At 39.8% G+C, this 25,877-nt stretch overlaps 1 protein-coding gene across 4 annotated transcripts in view; it reads left to right on the forward strand.

Moving 5' to 3' along the window:
• Positions 1-25,877, forward strand: part of NXPE3 (neurexophilin and PC-esterase domain family member 3) — a 52,836-nt gene that overhangs the window by 11,190 nt on the left and 15,769 nt on the right. For all 4 annotated transcript variants that reach the window (XM_027103890.1, XM_027103922.1, XM_027103901.1 and 1 more), the window contains 2 exons: positions 15,142-15,896; positions 19,894-19,967. In XM_027103890.1, coding sequence (XP_026959691.1) covers positions 15,142-15,896; positions 19,894-19,967 — 829 coding nt within the window. The remainder of the gene's footprint in view (positions 1-15,141; positions 15,897-19,893; positions 19,968-25,877) is intronic.

A 25,877-nucleotide genomic window follows, 5' to 3' on the forward strand; every position in this document is an offset into this window, starting at 1 on the left:
CACACACTGCATTTTCTTTATTCATCCATCAGTGGACTTAGGTTCTTTCCATATCTTGGCTATTGTGAATAATGCTACAGTAAACATGGGTGTGCAGATATCTTTTTTATACCTTTTTTCATTTCCTTAGGATATACACCCAGAAATGGGATTGCTGGATCATATGATAGTTCAATTTTTAATTTTTTGAGGAACCTTCATGCTGTTTTCTGTAGCAGCTGAACTAATTTACATTCCCAACAACAGTGTATAAGGGTTCCCTTCTCTCCCTATCTTCTTTATCTTCCTTATGGTAGCCATTCTAATAGGTGTGATGTGATATCTTATCATGGTATTGATTTGCATTTCCCTGATGATTAGTGATGTTGATCATCTTTTCATGTACCTGTTCACCATTTGGATGTCTTCTTTGGAAAAAATGTCTATTTAGTTCCTCTGCCCGTTTATTTATTTATGTATTTTTGGCTGTGTTGGGTTTTTGTTGCTGTGCACAGGCTTTCTCTAGTTGTGGCAAGTGGGGGCTACTCTTTGTTGCAGTGCATGGGCTTCTCATTGTGGTGGCTTCTCTTGTTGCGGAGCATGGGCTCTAGGCACGCGGGCTCAGTAGTTGTGGCTCGTGGGCTCTAGAGCGCAGGCTCAGTAGTTGTGGTGCATGGGCTTAGTTGCTCCACGGCATGTGGAATCTTCCCAGACCAGGGCTTGAACCTGTGTCCCCTGCATTGGCAGGCGGATTCTTAACCACTGTGCCACCAGGGAAGTCACCCTCTGCCCATCTTTAAAATTGGATTTTGTTGTTATTCTTATTGAGTTGTATGAGTTCTCTATATATTTTAGATAGTCACCCTTTATCTGATATATAGGTTGCAAATATTTCTCCCATTCCATAGGTTATCTTTTCATTTTATTGGAGCTATCTATTGCAGTGCAGAAGCTTTCTAGTTTGATATAATACACCTTGTTGATTTTTGCTTTTGTTGCTTGTGCTTTTGGTGTCATATCTAAAAAAATCATTGCCAAGACCGATGCCAAGACACTTCTTCTTCTAGTATTTTACAGTATCAGATCTTATGTTTGTTTTTAATCCATTTTGAGTTCATTTTTGTGAGTGTTTGTAAGATAGGGGTTCAATTTCATTTGTTTATTTGTGGTTAACCAGTCTTCCCAGCACCATTTTTGAAGAGACTATGCTTTCCTCATTGAGTATTTGTTTGCTCCCTTATCAAATATTAGTTGACTGTTTATGTGGAGGTTTATTTCTGAACTCTTGATTGTATTCCATTGGTCTATATGTCTGTATTTATGCCAGTACCATACTGTTTTGATTACTATAGCTTTGTAGTGCAGTTTGAAATCAGGACGTGTGATACCTTTAGATTTGTTCTTTTTTCTCAGGATTGCTTTGGCTATTTGGGATCTTTTGTTGTTCCACATAAATTTTAGGATTGTTTTTTCTATTACTGTGGAAAATGCCATTGGAATTTTGATAGGGTTTTCACTGGATCTATAGATGACTCTGTTAGTATAGGTGTTTTAACAATATTAATTCTTCCAATCTATGAACATGGGCTCTCTCTCCATTTGTTTATGTCTACTTCAGTTTCTTTCATCAAAGTTTTCATTGTATAGATCTTTCACTTCCTTGGTTAAATTTATTCCTAATTATTTTACTGTTTTTGATGCTACTATGAATGGGATAGTTTTCTTTATTTTTTTCCAGATGTTTTGTTGTTAGTGTATAGAAATGCAATTTATTTCTGTATGTTGATTTTATATCCTGCAGCTTTACTGAATTTGTTGATTAGTTCCAACAGGTTTTTGATTGAGTCTTTAGGATTTTCTAAATACAGGTGACCCTTGAACAAGATGGGTTTAAACTGTATGGGTTCACTTATACATGGATTTTTTTCAGTAGTAAATACTACAGTAGTACATACTACATACTACCTACAGTAGTAAATACTACATAATCCACAGTTGGCTGAATCTATGGATGTGGAACTGCAGATATGGAGACATTGTGTCTAAGGAGGGCTGACTATAAGTTATATGCAGATTTTCGACTGTGTGGAGGGTAAGTGCCCCTAACCTCTGCATTGTTCAAGGGTCAACTGTATGAGATGATATCATCTTCAAATAATGACAATTTTACTTCTTCATTTCTGATTTGGTTGCCTTTTATTTCTTTGTCTTGCCTAATTACTCTAGCTGACACTTATAGTACTATGTTGAATCAGAGTGGTGACTGTGGACATCCTTGTCTTGTTCTTGATTTTAGAATAAAAGCTTTTAATCTTTCACCATTGAGTGTGATATTAGCTGTGGGTTTGTTGTAAATAGCCTTTATTAAATTTACCTTCTATACCCAGTTTGTTGTGATGTTTTTATCACGAAAGGATGTTGTATTTTATCTAATACATTTTCATTCTATTAATATGGTGTATCACATGTATTGTTTTGTGTATGCTGAATCATACTTGCCTCCCAGGGATAAATCCCACTTGGCCATTCTACTTCCCTGAGGTGTAAAGTTAGGTTGCATGAGATAGATCTGTTTTCTTAATATATACATTTGTTGCTATGAACATCCCTCTCAGAACTGCTTTTGTGGTAGGTTTTCCATAGGTTTTAGTATGTTATTTCCAGCTTCATTTGTTTTGAGATATTTAAAAATATTCTTTTTCAACTTATTCTTTGATCTATTGGTTGTTCAGGAGTATGTTGTTTAATTTCTACATATTTGTAGATTTTCCAGCTTTCCTCTTGTTGTTGATGTCTAGTTTCATACCACTGTGGTCAAAAAGGATAGTTGGTATGATTTCATTCTTCTTAAATTTGCTAAGACTTGCTTTGTGGCCTATCATGTGATCTAAAGTGGGGCATGTTCCATGTGCACTTGAGAAGAATGTGTATTCTACTGCTGTGATTGAATGTTCTATAAACGTCTCTTAGGTTCATTTGATCTAATATATGGTTCCAGTCCAATGCTTCTTTATTATCTGTCTGGGGGATCCATCCATTGCTGAAACTGGGGTATTGAAACCCCCTACTATTACTATATTGATGTGTATTTTTCCCTTCAGTTTTGTTGGTATTTGTGTAATAGATTTAGGTGTTTTGACATTGGGTAGGTATAGATTTATGATTGTTATATTTTCTTGATGTATTGACCCATTTATCATCATGTAATGATCTTCTTTATCTCTTGTTACTGGTTTTGGTTTAAAGCCTATTTTGTCTCATATAAGTATAGATAACCCCCTTTCTTTTGGTTTCTATTTGCATGTAATGTCTTTTTCCATCCCTTCATGTTGAGTCTTTTTGTGTCATGAAATCTAAAGTGAATCTAGGCTTCATGTAGTTGGGTCTTATTTTTTTATTCATCCAGCCACTCTGTGCCTTTTGGTGAATTCAATCCACTTACATTTAGAGTATTTATTGATACATAAGGACTTATTAATGCTATCTTATTAATTGCTTTCTATTTGTTTTGCATTTTCATTGTTTCTTTTCCCCTCTGTTTGTGCCTTCCTTTTTTTGTAAATTAGTGATTTTCCATGGTGGTATGCTCTGTTTTCATTTCTTTCGCTTTTGTGAATTTTCTTTATGTTTTTGTTTCGTGGTTACATAAAACATTTCATAGATAAAGCAGACCATTTTAGGCTGATAACAGCATAACTTCAATTGCACACAAAGCTCCACCTTTTTATTCCCTCCCTTTTATATTTTTGATGTCACAGTTTACCTCTTTTTGTACTGTGTATTTGTTAACAAGTTATAGTAGCTGTAGTTATTTTCTTTAACCTTTATACTATAGTTAAGTGGTTAACACACCATCCTATTACAGAATTAGAGTTTTCTAAATCTGTATATTTATCTTCACCAGTGTGTTGTATACTTTTGTATGTTTTCATATCACTAGCATCTTTTCATTTCAGCTTGAAGAACTCCTTTCAGCATTTCTTGCAAGGCAGGTCTAGTGGTGATGAACTCCCTCAGCTTTTGTCTGTCAAGGAAAGTCTTTATTTTTCCTTCACATCTGAAGGATAACTTTTCTGGGTATTCTTGGCTGGCAGTTTTTTTCTTTCAACACTTTGGATATGTCATCCACTCTCTCCTGGCCTGTAGGTTTTCTGCTTAGAAATCTGCTGAGAGCTGAATGGGCATTCTTTTGTAGATTACAATAATTTTTCCTTTGGCTGCGTTTAGGATTCTCTCTTTACGCTTGTTTTTTGACAGTTTCATTATAATGTGTCTTGGAGAAGGTCTTTTTGCATAGAGATAATAGGGTGATCTCTTAGCTTCTTGAACTTGGTTGTCCAAGTATATCCCTAGGTTTGGGAAGTTCTCAGCTATTATTTCTTGAAATAAACTCTGCCCCCTTTTCCCTCTCTCCTCTCTCTCAAACCCTGATTATTCTAATATTTGTACACTTGGTGGCATCGCACAGACCATGTAAGCTTTCTATGCTCTTTTTCATTCTTTTTTTCCTGCGTTCTCTTCTGATTGGTTTATTTCAAAGTTCCTGTCCTCTAGCTCCCTTATTCAGTCTTCCATTTGATCTCCTTTGCTATAGATGCTCTCTATTGCATTTTTTTCATTTTATTCATGGAATTTGTCAGCTCCAAAATTTCCATTTGCCTCTTCTTTATGATTTCTATCTCTTGGTAAGTTTCTGATCTTGTTCATGTATATTTTGACTTGTTTGTCTCTGTTTTATTGTTGCTCATTGAGTTTCCTCAAACAGCTATTTTGAATTCTTTATCTTCTAGGTTGTTAATTCTGTGCCTTTGAGCTTGGTTATTGGAGGATTATTGTTGTCTTTTGGTGATGACATGTTTCCTTGATTCTTTATAGTTCCTTGTACATTTGCATTGCTGCTTTCACACTTGAAATAGCAGATACCTCCTCCCGTCTTACTAGTTGCCTTTGGATGGGATAAAATGTTCATTAGTCCTGTTTTATCTGTGGTTTTTTCTGCCCTTGTACGGGTACACTTGCTTCCCATGTCTTGCTTCTTCTTGTGGCGCAGTTCTTAACCTTTTCTTACAATCCACCAGGCTAGCTGCTGTTAAGCTTTTGTTTTCCAGAAGGAGGCACTATGGCTTAAGTTTGTATTTCTCCCTTGTCCACAGAGACTGATAGTGTCCTGTTTAGCAGAGTCTCACTTACTGCCTCATTTGGGAGCATGCACAGGAGCTGCTGGTTCCAGAGTGTGGGGAGGTGTGGGTTTAGCACTCAGGGCATTGGGAGTGCCCGTGGGCTCTGTGGAAAGATTGTCGGGTGAGGGTCTCCCATGGGCTCGTGGGCGGACTCCCTGCTAAAGTCCTGAGCACAGTTAGCAGGAACTGCATCCCTTCAGTGCCCTTTGGTATTCTTATCTGCCTCTTTCCTGATCCCTTCCCTCCCTCCAGTCATGGAGATCCCACCTCAGTACTTGGGGTGCTGCTGAGTTAAGTGGGTTTCTCTCACAGTGGGGGTAGCTGGGCACTAACTTGCCACTCTCCTTTTCCCTCTTGGAAGAGAGCGCTCCTGGGTTGTTCAGCCCTGGGCTTGTTATGTGTGGGGAGGGGCAGTGCTGGCAAAGTTCCTCGTACCCTCTTAGTCACATCCAAACTTGTATTTTTTTTCTTTCTGGGATTTCCCCTTGGGAAGTCTGGATTTCTACAAATCCGTTCTCATCTGTTGGTATCTGCCTGGGTCAGCACGCTCCAGGTTTTCCCTGACTATGGCCAAGAGGGATTGGGACAAGTTCACTGGCTATGCTGTCTTCACTGAGGTTTATCTGCCTATTACCAGATACACATGTGGTCGAGACTCCTCCTAGGTCCCTTGGCATGTGGTACTGGATCCCACAATTCCCACAGAGGCACTTTTGTTTTTGGATGGGTGCCTAATTTGTTGTTAAAAAGGGGGACAAAAAAGGAGGAATGTCTTATGCCACGTCATGGTGCTGATGTCAACTCTGCCAGGGAAAAATTTTCAAAGTCATTATTACCCTTTTTAATGAACAAATAATACTGTGTGTTCCTTTAAAATGAAGGAGCCCAATGAAATTCTTCCATTTGAGAGTGTCTGGATACAAGTGTAAAATGAAAGGGAAAAAATACAAAATCTAAGATCATTAAAAATCCTTTTGTATTTTGGGATTATTTTTACCTTGTTTGGCATTACGTTTACCTCGAATAGGATTTTTTTTTTTTTACATCTTTATTGGAGTATAATTGCTTTTCAATGGTGTGTTAGTTTCTGCTTCATAACAAAGTGAATCAGTTATACACATACATATGTTCCCATATCTCTTCCCTCTTGCGTCTCCCTCCCTCCCACCCACCCCTCCAGGCGGTCATGGGGAGCCTGAGGCTTGTTTAAGTGGTTTATAACAGGTAATACTAGCTATTGAGGAGAGTGATTTTCAGTTTTGCTTTGCTGTTGTTGTTTTCCCTTGCAACTTATCTAACTTATTGCATAATGTCAGATTCAGTTCCCTGGGTTAGGTACTAAAAAGGTCCTACACCCAATTTCCAATGTGGGTAGGGGGGATTTTTCCATACCACCAGGCAATTCTTGGACACCAGCATGGTGACCTACAGTTCAAATCAATTCTGACACTGTAACTGAGCCAGGACCCTATGGGCCCTTCCTGGACAGACCCCCTGCCCCAGGTCCTCTGCCTGCCTCTCCTTTGTAGAAAAGCTGTAGTTTCTCAGGCCTCCCGAGAGTCACAAAAGCCTGGCCCAAGAATTAATGATTGAAAGGACAATATAGTGACAAAAGTAGCAGTTGGGCCAGGAGAACTGGTAACAATTGAAACAGTAAATCAGCCACATGGCAGTCACAGTATCCATAGTTCCTCCCTGAAATACATAGATAACAGTATCTGATCCACATTCCTGAGTTGTTTTACAGATGCTAAAACCCCCACCAAATGGAAGAAGTTAACTATTGATGATCATGAGCACATAGCCCCCAGACCATCTGGAACCTGAAGATTGGTAACGTTAACCCCTGTGACACCGCCTTGCTACCACACCATCAGCCAGTCAGAGAACTGTGCACGAGCTGATCATATACTCTGTGACTCCCCTCCCTCACCTTTCCTTTAAAAATGCTTCCCTGAAACCCATTCGGGAGTTGGGGTGTTTCTGAGCACTAGCTGCCCTGGACTCCTAGTTGGGCGCTTTACGATAAACGCTGCACTTTACTTCCCCACAACCTGGTGTCAGTAGATTGGCTTTACTGTGAGCAGGCGAGTGGACCCAAGTTTGGTTTGGTAACAACACTGTCTGTCTGGAGATGGCATCAAATCCCACAGGTTAAGGGCTCAGTCCTATAAGACTCTCCCCCAAGCCCAACTTCAGATGCCAGTCACAAGTCCAGGTTGTCACCTGTGCTTCTGACTGACTGTAGATCAGAAGTTCCAACGGTCTCTGCCTTGGCTTCAGTTGATTTGCTAGAGCAGCTCACAGAAATCAGAGAAACATTTTACTTACAAGATTACTGGTTTATTATAACCAATTATAAGTCAGGAACAGCCAGAAGGAGGAGATGCATAGGGCAAGGTATATGGGAAGGACATAGAGCTTCCATGCTCTGAGTGCACCATTCTCCTTGAATCTCCACGTGTTCACCAACCCGGAAGCTCTCCAAACCCCATCCTTTTGGGTTTTTATGGAGGCTTTATTCCATAGGTGTTATTGATTCAGCCTCCAGGGGTGGAGGTCCAGGATGGGACTGAAGGTTCCAACCCTCTAATCATGGTTGGTTCTCCTGACAACCCAACCAGCCCCCATCCTCAGGTGCTTTCCAAAAGCCACCAAAGTAACATACACCCTGCTGTGGTGGAAAGGGGCTTGTAACGAAGAACAAGGCACCCGTTTCCCCTTTATGACTCTGAAGTGTTTTCAGGAACTGAGGACACGAAACCAAATATTACAGCAAAAGATGCTCCCATTGCTCTTATCGCTGCCAAGGATTTTGGGAGCTGTGAGCCAGGAACTGTGGATGAAGACCAAATGTATATTTCTTACAAATCACAGTATTGCAGGTACATAGCTATTTTTCCCATCCATGTGTTCATCTGTCCTTCTGTCTGTTAAGAAAATAATTAATGAAAAGTATAAAACACTTGAAAGAATAGAGAGTGGTATTAAGTACATAATTGAATTCCCTCCCCAGTCGTTGTTTCTTGGATGTAACTGCTTGTTTTTAATTATTTGCTTAGTTAGTGCTAATTACACATTACACAGTTATATCTTGTTTTGTCAGCTTTACACTGTACCTTCTGACCATCAGGCAGTACAGCATGGATGGTTAAGTTAAAACACAGACCGAACTCAGACTGCTTGGGTTCTAGTCCAGGTTTGCTGCTTCTAACCTATGTGACCTTGGGCAAATTATCAAGCCATTCATTGCCTCAGTTTCCCTGTCTATCATATGGCATAATAATAGGACTTATCTCATGGGATAATTTAAACATTGTATTAAAAGGTTTATGTAAAGTCTTCAAAAGAGTGTCTGGCACATAGGTGCTTAGTACATGTTGGTTGATACTGCTGTTCCTGTTAAGATAATGAAAGGTGAGGTCTTCTGCTGACTCACACTTTCTGTCACTCTCTTTCTAAACTTTATAAAATTATTTTTATTTCTGTGCATTAGAATAATGTATTTAGACCTTTTCTTTCCCTAATAGCATTAGATAGCACATTTTAACTCCCTCCTGTAAGTGAGGAAGAAAATCACTTCTGCATTATTTTACATTTGACTTCCGTTAGCTAGCATATAACTTTTGCATCATCAGGCTTTATAACCTTTAGTTTTGTTGCTCTAACTATAATTAAGGCTAACGTGTAGCCTTAATTATATCAATCTTTATGGATTGATTCTTTTTCTTTTTAAATTTATTTAATTAATTTATTTATTTTTGGCTGCATTGGGTCTTTGTTGCTGCACACGGGCTTTCTCTAGTTGCGGCTAGCGGGGGCTACTCTTTGTTGCGATGCGCGGGCTTCTCATTATGGTGGCTTCTCTCGTTGTGGAGCACGGGCTCTAGGCACGCGGGCTTCAGTAGTTGTGGCACGCAGGCTCAGTAGCTGTGGTTCACGGGCTCTGGAGCACAGGCTCAGTAGTTGTGGCACACAGGCTTAGTTGCTCTGTGGCATGTGGGATCTTCCCAGACCAGGGATTGAACCTGTGTCCCCTGCATTGGCAGACAGATTCTCAACCACTGCACCACCAGGGAAGCCCTGAATTGATTCTTATACTTAAAAAAAATAACATTATGATAATCATGTAAATGTTAGTCAATATAGAACATGATCCTTTGAAACCAAATCTATATCTCTTGGTGGAGAATTTCCCAAACATCAAGGTCAAATGGATCTTTTTTATACACTACCTCAGTGGCTTAATCATGCTGCATTTTAATTTGCTTCATATTTTAATGATGACTTTCTTATAGCTCTTCTTGTTTTTTTTTTTTTCTGGAGTGCTAATTGCTTTTTTTTCTGATGAGAGAGAATACCACCTTCTGTAACATGTCATGAGGATTTTCCTTCATATGATTTGTTGAATTGAATCCACTTGCTTCTTCTCCTTTTTTTTTTGGCGGTACACTGGCCTCTCACTGTTGTGGCCTCTCCCGTTGCAGAGCACAGGCTCCGGACGCGCAGGCTCAGCGGCCATGGCTCACGGGCCTAGCCGCTCCGCGCCATGTGGGATCTTCCCGGACCGGGGCAGGAACCCGCGTCCCCCGCATCGGCAGGCGGACTCTCAAACACTGCGCCACCAGGGAAGCCCCTGATGTGGACCATTTTTAAAGTCTTTATTGAATTTGCTACAATATTGCTTCTGTTTCATGTTTTGGTTTTTTGGCCGTGAGGCATGTGGGATCCCAGTTCCCTGACCAGGGATCAAACCCACACCCCCTGTATTGGAAGGCGAAGTCTTAACCACTGCACTGCCAGGGAAGTCCCTCCACTTGCTTCTTCAAGGCATTTTGGTTCTTTTTCCTCAGAGCCCTCTATCTTCCTGTTTCAGTGTTCACTGATTATTGTCTTGACATGTTGCCCAGCTGTTATTCTGAGTTTGCTTTTCATTGAATTCCTGGGTTGGTTTCACTCTTGCTCATGTCTTTCACTTCCTTGGATTTTTCTTTCCGTTTTACTGGGTTAAATCTTCAAATAATGTTTTTCTGAAAGGGCACATGGGAACAAAGCTTACATGTCTGAAACTGTCTTTATTTTGCCCTCATGTATGATTTGTATTTAGAATGCTGTATTCAAAATCCTTTTCCCTCAGAACCTTACAACTTTGCTCTACTGTCTTCTAGTGTCCAGTGTAGCAAAAGACAAGGCTAATGCGAATCTAATTCTTGTTTTTTTATTGGTAACATTGTTCTCCTTTCTGGAAGCTATTAGGACCTTTTCTTTACCTGTGAAATTTTACAAGGCTCTAAGGTGAGGTTTTTTTTTTTTTTTTGGTAGAAAACTTTATTGTCAAACAGGCAGATCTGCTCACTAATAAGAAAAGAGCTTAAACATCTGAAATTTAGAGATAGAGTATAAAATTTTGAGATACAAAATATTAGAAAGCCATTGTGTTGTACGATATATAGAGCAAAATGCCACAATATAAATAGCAATTAATGTCCAAACTAGAAAAGACTGAAGTCCTTATAAGGTTGTCTTCTAAGCAGAAAGGCCAAAGTGAAGATTAAGGACCAGTTCTAAGAGGGTGTAAGACATGGTCTTTGGGAAGCACTGGAGTTCTATTAAGGCACTTTCTTGCATACCTGGGATAAATCTCACTTGGTCATGGTGTATAATTCTTTTTACACATTGTTGGATTTGATTTGTTAATATTTTGTTGATGATTTTACATCTGTGTTTATGAGGGAAATTTGTAGTTTTCTTGTAATGTCGTCTAGTTTTGGTATTAGGGTAATGCTGGCTTTATAGAAAGAGTTGAAGTATTCCCTCTGCTTCTATATTCTGACAGAGAGTGTAGAGAATTGATACAATTTCTTCCTTAAATATTTGGTAGAATTCATCAATGAATCCCACCTGGACCTGGTGGTGTCCGTTTTGAAAGGTCATTAATTATTGATCCAGATTCTTTACTAGAGATTATAAGCCTATTCAGATGATCTGTTTCTTCTTGCATGAGTTTTGGCAGAGTGTATCTTTCAAGGAATTGGTGCATTTCATCTCAGTTATCAAATTTGTGGGTATAAAGTTGTTCGTGGTATTCCTTGATTACCTTTTTTAAAAAATTAATTTATTTATTTACCTATTTATTTTTGGCCGTGTTGGGTCTTTGTTGCTGCGCACGGGCTTTCTCTAGTTGTAGTGAGCGGGGACGACTCTTGGTTGCGGTGCCCGGGCTTCTCATTGCGGTGGCTTCTCTTGTTGCGAAGCATGGGCTCTAGACATGCAAGCTTCAGTAGTTGTGGCTCGCGGGCTCTAGAGCGCAGGCTCAGTAGTTGTGGCGCATGGGCTTAGTTGCTCCACAGCATGTGGGATCTTCTCTGACCAGGGCTTGAACCCATGTCCCCTGCATTGGGAGGCAGATTCTTAACTACTGCACCACCAGGGAAGTCCCTTGATTATCCTTTTAATGTCTATGGGATCTATAGTGATGTCTCTTCTTTCATTTCTGATAATGGTAATTTGTGTCCTGTTTTCCATAGTTAGCCTTGCTGCAGGCTTATTGATTTTATTGATATTTTCAAAGAACCAGCTTTTGGCCTCATTGTCTTTCCTCTATTGATTTCCTGTTTTCAGTTTCATTGATTTCTGCTCTAATTTCTAATTTCTTTTCTTCTCTTTACTTTGGAGTTGATTTGCTTTTCTTTTTCTAGTTTCCTAGGGTTGGAGTTTAGATGATTGATTTTAGATCTTCCTCTTTTCTAATAATGTGCATTCAGTGCTGTAAATTTCTCTCTACGACCTACTTTTATGGCATCCCATAAATTTTGATAAGTTGTGTTTTCATTTTCATTTAACTAAAAAGATTTAAATTTTCTATTGATATTTCTTCTTTGACCCTTGTTTTATTTAGAAGTGTGTTGTTTAGTTTGTTTTATTATTTATTTATTTATTTATTGGGCACCCCTCGTGGCTTGTGGGGTTTTTTAAGTTCCCCAACCAGAGATTGAACCTGGGCCCTCATCAGTGAGAGCGTGGAGTATTAAGCACTGGACCGCCAGGGAATTCCCAGAAGCGTGTTGTTTAATCTCCAGGTATTTTGGGATTTCCTAGCTATCGTTCTGTTATTAATTTCTCCTTTAATGCCATTGTAGTCTGAGAGCAGACATTGTATGGTTTCTGTTCTTTTCAATTTTTTATGGCCCAGAATATGATCTGTTTTTTTGCATCTTTCATGTGAGCTTGAGAAGAATGTGTATTCTGCTGTTGCTAGGTAAGTAGTTTATAGATGTCCATCATATCTAGTTGATTGGTGGTGCTGTTGAGTTCAACTGTGTCCTCACTGACTTTCTGCTTGCTGGATCCATCCATTTCTGATAGTGGGGTATTGAAGTCTTTAACTACAATAGTGAATTTATCTATTTTTTCTTGCAGTTCTATCAGGGTTTGCCTCACATATTTGACTTTCTGTTGTTAGGCACATACATGTTAAAGATTGTTAGGTCTTCTTGGAGAATTGTTATGTCTTCTTGGAGATAAAGAAGTCCTTCTTTATCTCTGATGACTTTCCTCGCTCTGAAGTCTACTCTGTCTGAAGTTAATATAACTATTCCTGCTTTCTTTTGATTAGTGCTAGCCTGGTATATCTTTCTCCATCCACTTACTTTTGATCTATATAAGTCTTTATATTTAAAGTAAGTTTCTTAGAGACACCATATAATTGAGTCTGACAACGTCTGTCTTCTAACTGGCGTCTTTAGTCCATTGGTGTTCAAGGTGATTATTGATATAGTTGGATTAATATCTACCATAGTTGTTACTGTTTTCTATTCATTGTCCTTGTTCTTTGTTCCTATTTTTGTCTTCTGCTCTTCTTCTGACTCTTGTGGTTTTAATTGAGCATTTAAAAAAATACTTATTTTATTTATTTATTTTTATTTTTGGTTGCATGGGGTCTTAGTTGTGGCATGAGGGATCTTTCGTTGCTGCACGCAGGCTCTTCTTGCAGCATGAGGGCTACTCTCTAGTTGTGGTGTGCGGGCTACTCTCTTGTGGCGTGCGTGCGGGCTTCTCTCTTGTTGTGGTGCACGGGCTTCTCTCTAGTTGTGGTGCGCAGGGTCCAGAGCGCGTGGGCTCTGTAGTTGTGGCCTGCGGGCTCTCTAGTTGAGGTGCTTGGGCTCAGTAGTTGTGGCTGTGGGCTTAGTTGCCCCGCAGCATGTGGGATCTTAGTTCCCCGACCGGGGATGGAACCTGTGTCCCCTGCATTGGAAGGTGGAATCTTAACCACTGGACCACCAGGGAAGTCCCTAATTGAACATTTTATAGATTTCATTTTGTCTCCTTTCTTAGTGTATCAGTTATACTTCTCATTTTGCTTTAAGTGGTTGCCCTAGAGTTTTCAGTATGCATTTACAAGCAACTCAAGTCCACTATCAAATAATACCATACTGCTTCATGGGTAGTGCAGGTACATTACTAATAACAAAATATTCCTAATTCCTCCCTCCTGTCCCTTGATAATTGCTGTATTTTTTTCCTTTTAGTATGTCTTGTAGTTTTTGTTGAAAGCTGGACATGATGTACTGGGTAAAACGAACTCCAATAAATAGGCTTTTAGTGGTGTGGGGGTGAGGTGTAAGGGAGGTGAAACATTTTATAGTCCTATGATCCTCAGTCCTTTAGTGAGTCTGTGAACTTCAGAATTGTTTTTTAGTCTTACCCCCAACCTTTAAATTGGATAGAATGGTTAGAGTGGGCTGGAGCTGGGTATGTTCCTTACCTCAGTTTGGTTAGGCTCTGATAAAACCTCAGTAGGTTAGGCTCTGGTAAAACCTCAGTAGGTTAGGCTCTGGTAAAATAGTTTGGCTTGAGGGCAGGCCTTGTTAAGAAGAGTGGAATACTCTGGTATTCAGTACTCCCTCCATCCACTGTCTTGCTTTCTGTGGTGTCATTTACCCATGGTCAACCATGATCTGAAAATATTATATGGAAAATTCCAGAAATAAACAACTTACCAGTTTGAAGTTGTGCATTGTTCTGAGTAGCGTGATGAGATCTTGTGCCATCCTGCTGTTTCCCACCCAGGATCCTCAACCACTGACATCACTGTAGCTCAATCCACGATCACCTGACACAGATGATCCTTCTTCTGACGTGTTGTCAGAAGGTCAGTAGTAGCCTAACACTACGTCACAATGCCTACATCATTCACCTCACTTCATCTCATCACGTAGGCCTTTTATCCTTTTACATCATCACAAGAAGAAGAAGGACAGTACACCAATAAGATATTTTGAGAGAGGGACTTCCCTGGTGGTCCAGTGGCTAAGACTCTGTGCTCTGAATGCAGGGGGCCCGGGTTCGATCCCTGGTTGGGGAGCTAGATCCCACATGCATGCTGCAACGAAGACTGCCTGTGCTGTAACTAAGAGTTTACATGCTGCAACTGAAAAATCCTGCACACGGCAATGAGGACCCTGCACGCGGCAACAAAGATCCTGCATGCCGCAACTAAGACCCAGCGCTGCCAAATAAATTTAAAAAAAAAGATATTTTGAGAGAGATCTCATTCACATAACTTTTATTCTGGTATATTATTATAATTGTTCTATTTTATTATTATTGTTAATTTCTTACTGTGCCTAATTTATAAATTAAACTTTATCATAGGTATATATAGGAAAAAGCAGTATATATAGGGTTTGATGTGATGCAGTTTCAGGCATCCACTGGGGGTCTTGGAAATATCTCCTGTGGATAAAGGGGGACTACTGTCCTTCAAAATGATTCCTTTTCCCTTTCTCCTTCTGGAAGCACCAAAGGGATTTTTCTCTGATATTTGCTGTGGGAATCTGTAAAACTGGTGAGCTGTGGTTTTTGAAACAATGTCATCTCAAGTAAGTTTTATTAAAATTTAAGCTGAAGCAGGGATTTATTTGTTGACTATAAGGAGATTTATTGTAGCTGTGGTTTCTGTTGTTTGTGTCTTTCTCTTCAGTACTTGGACCATGAGACTGCATCAGACACATTCATCGACAGTGGTGGACAGTTTGTTTTCTCCCAGGTGACAGGAATTAGCCGGAATCCTTACTGTGGCTATGAGCACCAGACTCTGTCCAGCCGGGAGCGCCTGGAGGAGGACTCCTTGTTGGCCGCCTTACAGTGGCAGGTGCCTGATGTGGGCCCAGTCCCCTTTTTGAAGAGCACTGACCCTTCTTCCAGCTACTTTGTCATCTTGAACTCTGCAGCCTTCTTCAGGGTGGGAAGCCAGCTAGAGGTGCTGGTTCATGTACAGGATTTTCAAGGAAAGCCCAAGAAGTATGGTGGAGACTACCTGCAGGCCAGAATCCACTCCCCTAAGCTGCAGGCAGGGGCCGTGGGTAGAGTGGTGGACTACCAGAATGGGTTTTACAAGGTCTTTTTTACTCTGCTCTGGCCAGGCAGAGTTAAAGTGTCCATATCTCTGGTCCACCCCAGTGAAGGGATCAGAGTTCTTCAGAATCTACAGGAAGAGAAACCAGACAGGGTCTATTTCAAGAGCCTCTTCCGTTCAGGAAGAATTTCTGAAACTACAGAGTGTAATGTGTGTCTTCCTGGGAGTCTTCCCCTGTGCAACTTTACAGATCTCTATACTGGAGAACCCTGGTTCTGCTTCAAACCAAAGAAGCTCCCTTGCAGTAGCAGAATTAACCATTTCAAGGGCGGATACCTGAAGGGCCTCCTAACTGCTGCAGAGAATGCTTTCTTCCAGAGGTACGTGCTCCTTGCTCTAGGGGGTAATTTAAGAGGTCCCTTTTCATTGTCTTTGTCCTACTTAGGAGACTTTCTTGTTTTGGTTATGTGCTTCTTATATCTTTCTGAACTTGGCCCAATTCAAGAGAGGTGGTAAGAAAATAAATATATTTTGTGGTTAGTGTGCTTATTTCAGTTCAAATTAATGACCTTAAATTTTTGTTCTTTTACCCTAATATCTTTAACTTCAGAATTGCATAGTATATCTGTATAAGCAAGATAACTTATTCACAGAACAGATAAAAAAAATCATCCAAGAACAGGGCTGCTAGAGGAGGTCTTATAGTCAGGGTAGTGTTTTAGCTTCATGTCTAATAAACTGAAAAAAGTTTTAAGTGACATATTATTAGTTGTTAAAATCATATAAACATTTATTGATAGGAAAAAGGCTATGAATATGGTAACATTGCTGGACTGATATAATGATAAGCATGGGAAGCCAGGAATACCACAGCAAACTGTATTTTTGAAGGTTAATAGTTGTTGAAATTATTGCATTCCATATAGTTCTGAAATAAAATAACATTCTTAAGGAATAAAAAGAAAAATAACATAGAAAGTACAATTACTTGAGAGAATATAAAACATTTTTTATTTTTAAATGAAATCTATACTTTACAAATATTCCCTTGGGCTTCCCCGGTGGCGCAGTGGTTAAGAATCTGCCTGCCAGTGCAGGGGACACAGGTTCGAGCCCTGGTCCTGGGAAGATCCCACATGCCACGGAGAAACTAAGCCCGTGCACCACAACTACTGAGCCTGCGCTCTAGAGCCCATGCTGCACAAAAGAAGCCACCGCAAAGAGAAGCCGGCGCACTGCAACAAAGAGTAGCCCTCGCTTGCTGCAAGTAGAGAAAGCCCGCACGCAGCAGCAAAGACCTGACGCAGCCAAAAATAAAATAAAAATAAAAATTAAATAAATTTATATAAAAAAATATTCCCTTGTAGAGAGGGATCACATAAGATGTATGGTCTGTATGAGCTTCTAAAATAAAACTCTGATTTTTTACTTCCTGAGTCAGCTTTTGGTGGTAACAGTTTTAAGTACATATTTGATGCCATGCTTTCAGAAGGCCAGCAGAGGGAGCACTACTCCCAGTGTATTCACTGTACTCTTGAGGGGACTGCCTAGTTTTTTGTGGCTCAGTACAAAAGGACTTTAGGTTTATTCTTGGGTTCAGATCTTAGACACATTATTTATCAATGACTATGAGCAGATGATTTTATTTCTGTGTACTTTTTGCCTATGTATGAAGACTTTTCAGTTACCCCCTTTTATTTTATTTTAAATAACTTTTTTTTAAAGTTTTTTTTTTTTTATGTGGACCATTTTTTAAAGTCTTACTCCCTTTTAGAGTTGTGTTGTCAGTCTACTTAGTGGCTTAGCAAAGAGGAGGAAGCATAGCATGTAATTTACTGAAATTCCACGTGGAAAAAAGTGGGAAAAAGGTTAGAGAATTAAGTTCGTGTAAAATTTAAAATGTTCCTAACACTAAATCCTACCATTAAAACCAAAGAACACCTGTGAATCCAGAAGGATAAAATAATGTCTGCCCCTGCCTTTACTTGCATATCCTGGATGAGGCTGGCTGAGGGTACTTTGTAGTAGAATCATTAAAAAAGGTTCTACTTACCTGGAAGTTTTCCGGAAAAGCATTTGAGGTGGCATAAGTTTTTGGAAACCAAACATTTGACAGAGTCCTGATACAGATTTTTTTTTGCATTGTTTGCTCTGTTAAAAATCTGAAATTTTGCATTAGGCTAACTGAAAAGAAAAAGAGAAAGATTGAAATTGATCATTTGAGGGATCTTTGAGTGCAGTATTTTGAGCTCATGACCTGAATATGTTAAGCTACGCTCATTTTTACCTCTCTTCCTTGGTGGCTCGTAATCTTGTTTAATTCAGAAAGGATTAAGAAGCTTAGCCTTGGTCTTTGGTTCCCAAATGATAATTGGACAATTAAGGTGATCTAATCTTTCAAGGAAAAAAAAAAAGTGTTGGTTTTAGAAAGAACCATAATACTTTGCTCAAAAGATTCTGATAATAAGAGGACGTCTTTTGAAAGAATGAGCTTATCACATTAAAAGCTTCCCTTTTATTTTAGCATGATTTATACTTTTTTTTTCTTTCTAACTTTGTATTAAAAATGTTCAAATCTGTAGAAACCCTGCAGGAATAACAACAGTGAGCACCCATATACCTTTAACTTAGACTCACCATTGTTATGTTTTGCCGCATTTGCTTTCTCTCTTTCTGTGTGTTTATATGTGTGTATTTGTGTATAATTCTTTCCCCTCAGATCATTTGAGAGTAAGGTGCAGACATCATGGCACTGCACCCCAGGCGTATGCATCTCCTAGGACCTTCTCCAACGTATAACCATGACACAGTGATCACACTTGGGCCTTTTATCATTGACACAACATTGTTATTTAATATGCAGTCTATATTCAAGTTTATCCAGTTGTCCCAATAATATCCTTTATTGCTGTCTCTTTTATTTTAACTGCGTCTCTGATCACACACAGTCTTTTTAGTTGTCTCTTTAATCTTTTAGTCCAGAAGAGTTCTCTAACTTGTTTTGGTTTTTACGACATTGACAATTTTGATGTTGCTGTTTTTGTAGAATATTGCTTAAATTGGATTTGCTGCTTTATTGTTTCTGCGTGATTAGATTGAGAGTAAACATTTTTACAAGCAAATTACAGTGGTGAAGGTTTCTTCTTTTCCTTACCTTAAAGCTTTAAACTCATGAAAGTAGTTTATATGTGCTCTCTTAAAGTCACGTATATTGTCTCTTTAATAATCTATGAAATGCTGTTATTCTCTAACATAGCCCCCTATAATTCCTTCCTTCCTTGTTGTCTGTCTCCCTCATTCATTAGAATGTCAGTGCCATGAAGGAGGAGATGCTGTTTTTTTTTTTTTGTTTGGCTGTGCCACTTGGCTTGTGGGATCTTAGTTCACCAACCAGGGATCGAACTTGGGCCCTCGGCAGTGAAAGCCTAGAGTCCTAACCACTGGACCTCCAGGGAATTCCCGATGCTGTGTGTTTTGTTTACTGTTATATCCCTAGTAGCTAGGATAGTGCCTGGCACATAGTAGAAGCTTAAGAATTATTTAAGAACAAACGTGTTTTGAATTATTTTTGATGAAATGAAATATCGTGACTGCAAGTTCCCATATCGAGTTTGGAAAGTTAACATTTTATTGTTTTGTTTGTTTTTGGTCTAAGTGCAAGAGGCCTAATTATTATGAGCCAGTTTCTGGAATAGTTACACCATGTTTTCAGTATACTTCTCCTGGACTCCACTGTCCCCCACCTTTTCACACAGCCCTCTATCAGATATTTTCTGAGCATGGACTCTAGTCCAGGGCCTGTGCTAAGTACTGAAGATGAAAGATGAATGGGACGTAATCCATGTCTTTGAGGAGTACATGTTTTATTAAGGGGAACAGACACTACAGAGCCATAGTAATGATGAACAGAGTACATGCATGAGCACGTATCTGGGGACACATGTCCCCGGGTAGGACTCAGCTCTGGGCAAGGCCTAAGGAATCTGACGTATGACTTAATGCTCCGTAGTCTTGCAGCCTGAAAACTAAGTAGTGACAAAATAGACATTCTCATCAGTGTGAGCCATTCTCTGAGTCCAAGGGAAGTAAGTAATTCAAACAGAATTTGTCATTTTGGAGTTTGCACTCTAAGGGTGAAGCAGTGAAAAATTAAAAACTTGTTTAATTCTTATTCAGTTTATGTATCCATATAACCTGCTTATTATAATATACCTAGTTTATTAATTATCAATTTTATTGAGTAACATTTATAAAAATATTTCATCTTAGTAAAGCTTTGTGAAATCCTGTCCATTTAAAAATTTGAAAATAGAGATACATATTAGAAAATAAAGGTTCCTGAATCTAAGTTTGTACTCTTTTTATTCCTCTTTCAAGTGGTGTCAATATCAAAATGCCAATCAACTCCAGTGGACCTGATTGGGTGACTGTGATTCCCAGCAGTATAAAAGGTAAAAAGGAATGAGCTTGATGATGTGTTGTTTTTCCTGCTAAGTGTGTTGAGGCTCTGTAGTTACACTGATGTTACAAAGCCCTTTTTTTTTTCCTTTTTTAATATGTCCCGGTTACTGCTGGGCACGGTTTTAACTGTGTTTTAACAAACGTTCCAGGTGATTCTGATCCATTGTATAGGATACTATTAAGAGTAAAAGAATGAAATTTAGAAGAGTAAATGTATGTGTCTTGTTTTTGCATAATAGGTATAATGAGCTGTAGTGACTTGTAGAAAGAAAGGATGAACATTATTAAGGAGGTTATGCAGATGGAAGGTGATCACTCCTTGGCCTTTTGGCTAAGATCAAGTGCAGATGGCAGACGAGGTCCTTTTAGCTGTTGAAAGCATGTATGTAGTATCCTACAGAGCAGATAGTGCCAACACCAACGCCACAGGGATGAGGTATATAACACATATGAACCCACCAGTGTGGGTATTGACCCACACTGGAACTGCAGAGCAAGGACCATCTAAAGGGGGAACTGCAGAGCAAGGACCATCTAAAGGGGGAACTGCAGAGCAAGGACCATCTAAAGGGGGTGTCCCCTCAGTTCCTATGTTGCTATGCAAACATTGTTGCTATGCAAAAATGTAGACCCAGCATAGCCAGATCTATAGATTTTTTTTCCATGAAAAACAAGAAATCAATTTTTGAATGTTAATATCTCCAGATTTCAAAACATTGGCATCCAGTTAAAAACTTTAAAACTATTGTGTGGGCTAAATAAAATTTGAGGCCCAGATGCAGGCAGGACACTGTCAGCCTGTATCTCTGGTGTTCACTGTCATGTGCCACAAGAAATCCTGATCTTTTCCTAGTGAAGAGCTGTATTTGATTTACTTGAACCCAGTGAGTTACTAATTTTAGAGGGTACATATGCGAAACATCGTTAATAGAAATTGCTTACCTTTTATCTGCCTGGCCCTCAACCCCACAGCCGAGATATCAGTAAACATGGGATCACCCAAGTAGTGCTCAACCCTTCATATCCTCACATCTGACACCTCCGGAGGCCCCGTCCCACTACCAGATCTATCCCCCTCTTCCACAGCCCTGGTTGTCTGGCTCACCCACCTTGTGATTCCCTGGCTGTCCAGTGGGAGGAGCTTTGGATGGTTTACTTGCACCTGACAGGTCTTGGGATTCAGCCAGGAAGTGGTTGTGGGTTTGTGATGTACATTCTGTTTAGAGAGAAGAAAGATTCAGTAACTAGTGGGGCTTTTGATGGATTTTTAGAGGAAGAAAAAAACCATGAATCAGTAGGAGCAGGGTAGCCTGGCTTTGATAAAACTGTCTCAGAGCAGGTAAATAATTGGAAAGAAAAGAGAAGGACAATTACTTTATAAATCAACGAAGTCCGGCTTGGGGGAACTTCACCTAAATTCACCTTAGTGACCAGCAGGGGGCACTCAAAGATGCTAAACGAAGGGCTCACATTCTTCCTTCTTTAATTCCTTCCTTCTTCCCTCTCTCCCTGCCTTCCTCTCTTAATTCCTTCATTCCCTTTGTTCTCTTTTTAAAATCTTTTGTTTTCAGATAATTTTAGACTTAAGGAAGAGTTGTGGAAATAGTACAAAGTGCCCATATAGCCTTCACCAAGTTTCCCTTATGCTAATTTCTGATTAATCGATTAATTGCTTGGCTGTGCTGGGTCTTCATTGTGGCATGCGGGCTCTCTAGTTGAGGTATGTGGGATCTTAGTTCCTGACCAGGGATCGAACCCAGGCCCCCTGCACTGGGAGTGTGGAGTCTTAACCACTGGACCACCAGGGAAGTCCCCCCTTATGCTAACTTCTTAAGAAATCACAGAACACTTATCAAAACCAAGAATTTAACATCCATATAATGTTATTAACTAAACTATAGAGTTTATTTGGATTTCATCAGTTTTTCCACTAATGTCCTTTTTTGTTTCAGAATCCAGTGCAGATCTCACATTGCATTTAGTTGCATGTTTCCTCAGTCTTTCCTCTGTGACAGATCCTCAGGCTCTTATTGTCTTCCATGACTTTGACACTTTTGAAGAGCATTGGTCAGATAGTTTTTAGAATCTCTCTAAACTTGGGTTTGTCTAGTGTTTTCTTTTGATTGGAATGAGGTTATGCATTTTTGGAAAGAATAGGACAGAAATGATGTTGTATCCTTTTGAGGGGGTACATGATGTTGATATGTATTGCTAACAATGTTAACCTTGATCACTTGGTTAAAGTGGTGTCTACCTCGGTTTTCCACTGTAAACTAATTAGTTTTCTTTCTTTCTTTCTTTCCTTTTTTTTTTTTTTTTTTGACTGTGCCTGTCGGCTTGTGGGATCTTAGTTCCCTGATGAGGGATCGAACCCAGGCCCTCAGCAGTGATAGCATGGAGTCCTAACCACTGGACTGCCAGGGAATTCCCTAAACTAATTATTTTTATCTTTGTATTTACTCAGTATTCTGGGGAGGTACTTTGAGACTGTGGTAGGCTGAATAATGGCCCCTAAATATATCCAGATCCTAATCCGTTGAATTTGTGAATGTTACCTTATATGGCAAAAGAAACTTTACAGATGTGATTAAGTTAAGAGTTTTGAGCTGTGGGGGAGATTATCTGGATTATCTGAGTGGGCACTAAATGCAATCACAAGTGTCCTTTTAGGAGGGAGGCAGAGGGAGATTTCATACAGAAGACAGAAAGCCATGTGAAGACGGAAGCAGAGAGAGATTTGAGGATGCCATGACATTGGCTTTAGAAATGGAGAAAGGGGCCATGAGCCAAAGAATATAGCTCTAGAAAAGGCAAGGGAACAAATTCTTCCCTAGATCCTCCAGAGAGAGCGTGACTCTCCTAACACCTTGGTGTTGGCCCAGCGATACTGATTTTGGACTCCTGGCCTCAGAACTGTAAGAGAATAAAGTTGTGTTGTTTTAAGCCACTAAATTTGTGGTAATTTGTTACAGCAGCTACAGGAAAGGAATACAGAGACTATGTAAACATTCTGTTTCTGCTTAACCTTTCACCTACTAATTTTAGCATTCATCATTCGATCTTCCCTGCAGCAGTTATTTCTGTGGTGTTCTAATGGTGACTTGCTCTGTCTCTCATTTTTAAGACATTTATTAATTGAAATTTTTCTGTAAGAAAGAGTTGTCCCTTCTTCACCATTAATTTAATTTTATCAGCATAGACTCCTGACTATTTCATTCTTTGGATTATAATCCAATTCAGTTGTTCAAATTGTTCCACTTTTGGTAGTTGAGAACTTTTTTAGTTTGGCTTCTGTGCCCTTTTGACATGCTCTCATTCTTTTTTTTTTTTTTTTCCATTCACGTATGTTTTAATTCAATGCAAATAACTCACATTTATCTATCACTTATAATTTTATTTTCAATGTGATAAGTAGGACAGGGATTGTTATTTCCATTTTATTTTATTTTATTTTTACATCTTTATTGGGGTATAATTGCTTTACAATGGTGTGTTAGTTTCTGCTTTATAACAAAGTGAATCAGTTATACATATACATATGTTCCCATATCTCTTCCCTCTTGCGTCTCCCTCCCTCCCACCCTCCCTATCCCACCCCTCCAGGTGGTCACAAAGCACCGAGCAGATATCCCTGTGCCATGCGGCTGCGTCCCACTAGCTATCTACCTTACGTTTGGTAGTGTATATATGTCCATGCCTCTCTCTCGCTTTGTCACAGCTCACCCTTCCCCCTCCCCATGACATGCTCTCATTCTTTTAATTAATTAACTTATTTTTTTTGAGCACTTCCTTACTTTATGGTACCACAGGATATTTCAGGTCCATCTTATATTTTCTTTGCCCAGGCCTTGGAAGTGTTCATAATATTTACACTTATATTATTTCACTTATGAATCCTATATTTTGAAGGTTTTATTTTCCCTATGACACTTCATAATTTATATATTAGTTAATTGATTTTTGTACAAGGTAAAACTCTTCTCAGGTGCATGTTTAGAGTCTGGTGGATTGCTTGAGGCTGCCAGTGCTACCCCCATGCACACATAATTCCAGTCAAAAGCAAAGAAACACAGCTTTCAATTAGACTAGACTATCTTATCAAGGGCAAGCATCTGGTTTCTGACAGGCTTTTCCAGTGTCAGAATTACTACTGAATTTTCATAAGCATCTGCACTGTGGTCCTCAGACCATTATAGCCTAATGGTGTGGGACCTTGATGGCTTCTAACCTCATCAGCAACTAAACTAGAGCTCATATTTTTGGGGGAGTTTACTGAAAGTTTAGGATAGGACTAGATTTAATAGCAATAGGATAAATATCAACATCTTTATAGCTTTTTACTATTTTCTCTGTTTATTGAAATTTATCTCATATGCAATAGAGCACACAGATCATAAGCATACAGTACGACGGAGTTTTACATGTGTACATATCTTTGTAGGGTGAATTCTAAGATGACTCCCAATGATCCATGCCCTTATATAAACCCGTCCCTTCAATTATATGACAAAGTTGACTTTAAAAAAAGATAGATTGGGCTTCCCTGGTGGCGCAGTGGTTGAGAGTCCGCCTGCCGATGCAGGGGACGCGGGTTCGTGCCCCGGTCCGGGAGGATCCCACATGCTGTGGAGCGGCTGGGCCCGTGAGCCATGGCCGCTGAGCCTGCGCGTCCGGAGTCTGAGCTCCTTAACGGGAGAGGCCACAACAGTGAGAGGCCCGCGTACCACAAAAAAAAAAAAAAAAAAAAAAGATTTTCGTGGGTGGATCTGACCTAACCAGATAAGTCCTTAACAGGGACCAGGTTCTTCCAGAAGAAAGAGATTGAAAGTGTGAAAAGGATTCCATGTGAGGGAGATACTTCATTGCTGGCTTTCAAGATGAAGGAGGCCATGGGGCAGGGAATGTAGGCAGCTTCTAGGAGCTGAAGGGCATTCCCTGGCTGACGACCAGCAAGGAAATGAGAAACTCAATCTTATAACCACAAGGAACTGAATTTGGCTAACAACTTGAACAAACTTGGAAGCAGATTTTTCTCCAGAGCCTTCAGAAAGGAACACAGCCCTGCTAACATCCTGATTTCCACCTGTGAGATCCTGAGCAGAGAACCTAGCCATACCACGTGCAGATTCCTGACGTGCAGAACTGTGGGAAAATAAATGCCCCTTGTTTTTAAGCCGTTAAGTTTGTGGTGATTTGTTACACAGCAATAGAAAACTAATTAACTACCACCCAGATCAAGATATAGAATGTTTACAGTGTATAGAATATTTCCAGCGTTCCGGTATGGCCCCTTATTGTGACAGCTGCACTTTCACACTATTACAGTATCGAATTTTCACAACAGCCCTTCAGAATAACTAGTAGTTTGTCCGTTTTACAGATAATGAAACCAAAGTCCAGGTCCAGTTAACTTAGGAAATCAAAGGACTCACATCCTACACATAACATCCAGCAAACTGATATCATTTGGGGAAAGGAAGCTCACAGCCCTTTCAATAATAAATGTAGGTCTCTGTAAATGGTCCCATCTCTGCTACCTCCTGTCTCTTCAACTCTGAGAAACGTTGGCAAGTCACTCTGACTTGCTTTCTTTACCTCTAAAAGATATTTGGACTAGCTATTCTCTGAGGTCCCTTTCAACATTCTCTGAATCTACAGGTATTTCTACCTCACATAGCATTTTTATCTTTCCTTTGTAAAATGCATAGTTTTAGGGGACTAAAACAGAATGGAAAAAAATCAATTTCCCAAGGTTTTGTGGGGGGAAACTCAAGCCAGTATGGTGGCTGAGTAGCTAGGACCTCCTCACGTTCCCAGCACTGGACGGGGCATGCCCAGAGCTTGGCACGCTATCCTCACTCCTTACCTCCCCGAGGTGGTGCCCGGGCACTCCTGTGCTC

Source organism: Aethalodelphis obliquidens, unplaced genomic scaffold (genome assembly GCF_003676395.1).
Source record: "Aethalodelphis obliquidens isolate GAN/ISIS:26980383/991018 unplaced genomic scaffold, ASM367639v1 scaffold1, whole genome shotgun sequence".
Taxonomy (NCBI): Eukaryota; Metazoa; Chordata; class Mammalia; order Artiodactyla; family Delphinidae; genus Aethalodelphis; species Aethalodelphis obliquidens.